The sequence below is a fragment of the Hoplias malabaricus genome, chromosome X2 (assembly GCF_029633855.1).
Source record: "Hoplias malabaricus isolate fHopMal1 chromosome X2, fHopMal1.hap1, whole genome shotgun sequence".
NCBI classification, from domain to species: domain Eukaryota; kingdom Metazoa; phylum Chordata; class Actinopteri; order Characiformes; family Erythrinidae; genus Hoplias; species Hoplias malabaricus.
Genome location: NC_089819.1, coordinates 55,630,189 through 55,635,188, shown reverse-complemented (window position 1 = coordinate 55,635,188; position 5,000 = coordinate 55,630,189). Strand labels below are relative to the sequence as shown.

The window sequence follows — 5,000 nt, the reverse complement described above, 5'->3', positions numbered from 1 at the left end:
CTTGGTCAATTTGAAAGGAGCCGAGACCTCTGTAGGTTCTAAAATGTGGTTCTTTAGTACAGGCATTTAGTAATGGTTCTCTAGACTAACGAACAAAACAGATCTGGTCTTCACTGAACCATGGTGTTGCTTTTATATGTTCCACAGCAATTCAATAGGTTCTTCTTAGAACCTTCAAATATCTTTCTAAAAAATGTATCACATTATTTTTTTACAAGAAAGTAGACTCTCCATTGAAGCATTCCCCCGTGGAACCGATTGGAGCTCCTCTGAAGCTCTACAAAGCAAATTCTGAGCACCAGGGACCACTCACGGAACCTCAGGAATGCAGAACCTCGTAAATGTGGTTCATTAAAGAACATTGGAGCTGGTTGTGACTGATCGTATATTACACTTTGAAGAGCTTCTTTCAGAAGTTGGTTAAAACGAATGGTTCTGGAAAGCTGCCACTCGTCTACTCTTGTCTCACACTCTTAAAGTACATGGTTCTTTAAAGGTTCTTGATTACAGACTGTACTTAAATGTTCTTTGCATGGTGAAATTGTTAAAAAGCAAACTAGGAAATGTGTTAAATGTGGTTCTAGCACCAACTATGGTTCTTTTATGGTGAGCATTATAATCATAGAAGAACCCATTTTGTTGAGAACCGTTTACAGAACCATATACACCACATGCTCCATCAGTCTGGAGAACCATTTCTCATAGGAATAATTTAATAATGCAAATGGATATATATATAACTCATGGTTCTAAATAGAACCACAACCTTTAATCAAGAACCCTTGAAAACGTCTGTTTTTAGGAGACTAGAACCATTTTTAGTGCTCTGTAGAACCCATCATTCTGAGAGTCTAGAGCTGTAAGGAAAGCTATGTGGAGCAGTGGTGTGTGGCTCTTAGAGACTGTGGTACTACTTTATAAATGTTCCAGTACTGAGACCTTGAGTATTTGGTACCAGTACTGATCCGGAACCTCACATTCAGAACCTATATTAAGTTCTGAAATGGGTTTGTTATTTAAGTGTTTTAATTATTAAGAAGTATTTAAATGTCTTTTGTAGCTGAAGGGATTTTGAGGGAGCTGTCCAGTCGTTGTGGTGCTGAAAGGCTACTGCTCTTTCCACACATTCCCCACTATCACTCTTTCATTTCTCGCCATCTCCCATCCCTCCATCAACCCTCTTTCATCTCTCGATCATCCCATCCCCCTGTTTTTAAAGTGAAGCCTAGCATCCATCTATTTGAACCTACACATTGTGTCCAGAAGTATGTAGACACCCGTTTAACTCAGGAGCAGGTCCAGCTCAGTTACAGGAGTGAGAAATGGGATGTGCTCATTTTGGAGCAGCTGCACATGAGCCCAGGCTGACCATGCTCAATGCCAAGTGTGGGCTGGAGAGGTATGACACCTCTGGAGTGACTGAGTCCCATCCCATGCCTTTGTGGAATGAGTTGGAGTGGATTTTAGGATTCAGAACAAATATAAACTAAAATATATGGTGGAATGCCATCAAATTGCCACAGCAATGTTGCAGCGTTTAATGGAAAGCCTTGCTGGGAGTGTAGACAGTATTATTTCAGTAGAAAAGAGACACACTCCTGAATATTGTCCTTCATTTCTATGGATTTCTATTGTCTTTGCTCTTCTCTGAAAGCATTTCTCTTCAGTGTGTTTTAAAGCTCACACTGTGATTGTGTAATGTCTTCCAGATGTCAGTAAGTCTCTTAAATAACTGCTCCGCTGCTTATTTACCTGTTCTGAATCTGCCTGGTATTTGAAATCACTCATTCTCAGTGCTGAAGCCTCTAGACCTGAAATCATGAAGCTGTTTGTATTGTATCTAACAGGAATATGACGTACGAATCATATCAGTTCCACTGTGTTGTGAATTCAGCGTCAAATTTAACGCAGACGCCAATAAACTGCACGGCTGAACAGTCAGCTTGGCTCAGATTCCCGCGCCGGTTAATAAAAGCAGAATTAGGAAACACAGAGGAGGGCTTCAGGAGAGAAAATGATACTTAGCAAGGTGCTAGAGTTTTAAATTCTTTATCACAAATCTCCGGCTTTTATCTGATCCGTTTTTACAGCGGCTTTTTGAAGTCAAGGGCGTTTAGAGACACGTCGAGTCCTTTATCGGAGAGAAGAGAAGCCACTGCTGGGTTTGAAAAGGAGCTGCTGTTCTCAAGGCTTTATGACAGTGATGAAGATGAAGGTGGCGATGATGTAGATGATGATGTATTCATAGGAAATGTATTAGTTAACAACATTACAACGGGAATTGACTGTAGATTTCATCTTTATTTAGTGAAAATATTTAAAGAGGATTTATGAAATCAGTTCAAATAATACACACGGAATAAAATGAGACATTCTGATACTGCTCCGCTTCTGACGTCAAGTGCAGAGACTTTAGAATGGCCCCGCCCCCTCGTCTGAGTCTGTCCAATCACAGCGCTGGACCCGTGTTTATGTGAGAGCACAAAGACGAGGTTAAACTCAGCAAAACAGACACAACGAGTGCGGAGAAATAAGAGCACTGAGTAAAAACGGAGAAGAAAGAGAACAGAGTGAAAACGGCTAAGAACCAGAGCTTCTGCTCCTCGCTCCTCACTGCTGTGCGCTCGGGGTCGGGGTGAACAGCGAGCGGCTCATTATCATTTAAAGGAACAGGTGCTGAAAGCGGGCGTTCTGAACAGGGGCTGTTTACACAGAGGGAGAACACTGCTGTAGGGCTCGTGGGGTTTGGACCAAAGCAGGAAACAGAACTATGTTCCACTGTGGAGACGAGGGGAGTACGTCACTTTAAAAAGGAAATATATTTGTATGAATACAGACCACAATGAGGGAGATGTCCATTTGTCGTACGTTCAAAATTCCAAAGCAAAACCGATGCCATCGCGTGTATTTTCTCAATGATCCTGCGCTGATTGATGTTTAAAGCATTAAAGTAGTGCACAGCTGAAACTACTCTCTTTAGCGGCATCACACACTCCATTTCTTTTCAAATCCAGGCTTAGCTCCAGTTAACCTCGCTGCTTTCTTCCGAAACCGCACTCATGTATTTTTCACTGTTATTATTATTATTCTTTATTTTACTCCCAGCTTCCCGTCTGTAGAGACTCCACAGTTAAAGACTGATTTATCGACAGGTGAATGTGAGACACAGTGCTGTTTCTCAGTGTCAGACACAGTGCAGCATCATAAACACACCACTGTTTAGACTCAGCTCTACACGCCCACGTCTCCGGGCCTGCGTCCACATCTGGATTTAAACTCATCTCCTGTAAAGTCCAGATGTGACTGCATCCTAAAAGAAGCGTGTTTTACATTTCTAAAGAAGCCTCTTCACGTTATCGTCTCCGCTGGTGAGACACCTCCCAGATCCACTCAGTTAAACTGGACCTGGACCTGGACCTGGATTTGATCCCGCTCCTGAATTTTTCTTCTTCTAATATCAGAATGTCAGAGAGACCCGGGTACTGAGGTAGAGCACGGGCTTCAGAAACACTTCAACCAGAACACACAGGAGGAGCTGGGCATTGATTGATTTATCTGTTTATTAGTTGTTGTTTCAAACCAATGCAGATATTGATCACTTCATTTCCTCATAGAAAACCTTCCACCTGAGAATTCTGAAAAGCCTTTTATAAAGTGGGAGTGTGAAAAGCCTCCACACGGCACTGAGAGCCTTATTCTGCTACAGGTTCTGTCCTAGAACACAAGGCGAGAACCACTGAGGAACCATGTCTGCCTTTTCTGTACAGTCACATGTTTGGTTCCCCTTTAGAGCCAGTGAATGGACGGTTCTTTGGAGAACATTGTTAATGAAGATGATGTGAAAATAAAAAAAATGAACCTGAATTTATCATTTATATGACGTTAAGGTTCTAATGAGAACGCTTGCATAGGTTTAGAACCTTGATATATTTGGTATTGGGCTTCTGTTGCATCACACTTTCAAAACTGGACATAATATCGATTGATTGATTGATTGATTGATTGATTGATTGATTGATTGATTGTCGTCATACAAGATGTGTCTGTATTTACACACAATACAAATGAATGTAGCATTTAGAAAACAAAATACACACAGTGAGGAAGTGACTGACTGATTGACTTATTGATCATTTGACTGATTATTGATTGATTGATTTATTGAGAGTTTAGAAGCAGTGCACACACAGACAACACAGGACTAATGTAGTGTTTAAAAATGCACATGATGTGATATTGATGAATTGACTGGTTGATTAACCGAGTGATTGATTATTATTAATAAATTGATTGCTTGCTTTGATGCACATTGCTTTGATGTTTACCCGAGTCCTAAAACGCTGACTGTTAGAATGAAAAACATGCACATACCATGAGTTTTTAAACAAGTGTGTTTGTTTATTTATTTATTTACTCGTCGGTTTGTTTACTTGTTTATTTATTTAACCCCCTGTAGTCTGAGGAGAGCAGATGCAGCCGCTCTCCTGAACACCTCCACCCTCAGCCTCCACAGGCCTGTCTGTATGTTGTATATAAAATTGCTCCGGTAACGGTCGGTACCTGTGTTTTTTCCTCTCCGTAGGCGTCCGTCCAGCGCTCCATGCTCCGCGGGGTCCGATGGATCCCTCTCTCCTCTGCTCCCCCACGTTCAGCTCAGTCCGGAGACGGATAACGGCGTTCCCGTGACCCCTTCCCAGCACCATGTTCCTGAGCGGCAGCGGGAGACGGAGAACAGACGAGTAGCTGCTTCCACACGGAAACAGACGCAGAGCAGCAGAGAGACGAGAAATCCGAGCAAACACAACAAACAAGGTTCCCAGAAACCGAGGACGGGGACGAGGACGAGGACGAGGATGAGGATGAGGATGGCAGAGAAGCGTAGAGAGGAGGTTCTGAGAGAAGTCATGGCAGGTTGGCTGCTTCTTTTGTGGATTACCTGCTCCACGGCGGCGCCCTTAAGCAATCAGTCGCAGAGTTTACCGAGTTTACAGAGCTCTCCC

The 5,000-nt window shown here is 42.5% G+C and overlaps 1 protein-coding gene across 1 annotated transcript in view; it reads left to right on the top strand.

Moving 5' to 3' along the window:
- cdh8 (cadherin 8) overlaps positions 1-5,000 on the top strand; it is a 174,836-nt gene that overhangs the window by 538 nt on the left and 169,298 nt on the right. The window contains exon 2 of the mRNA XM_066654745.1: positions 4,583-5,000. This exon is cut by the window's right edge and continues 147 nt beyond it. Within this exon, the coding sequence (XP_066510842.1) occupies positions 4,854-5,000 (147 nt within the window). The 5' untranslated portion in view covers positions 4,583-4,853. The remainder of the gene's footprint in view (positions 1-4,582) is intronic.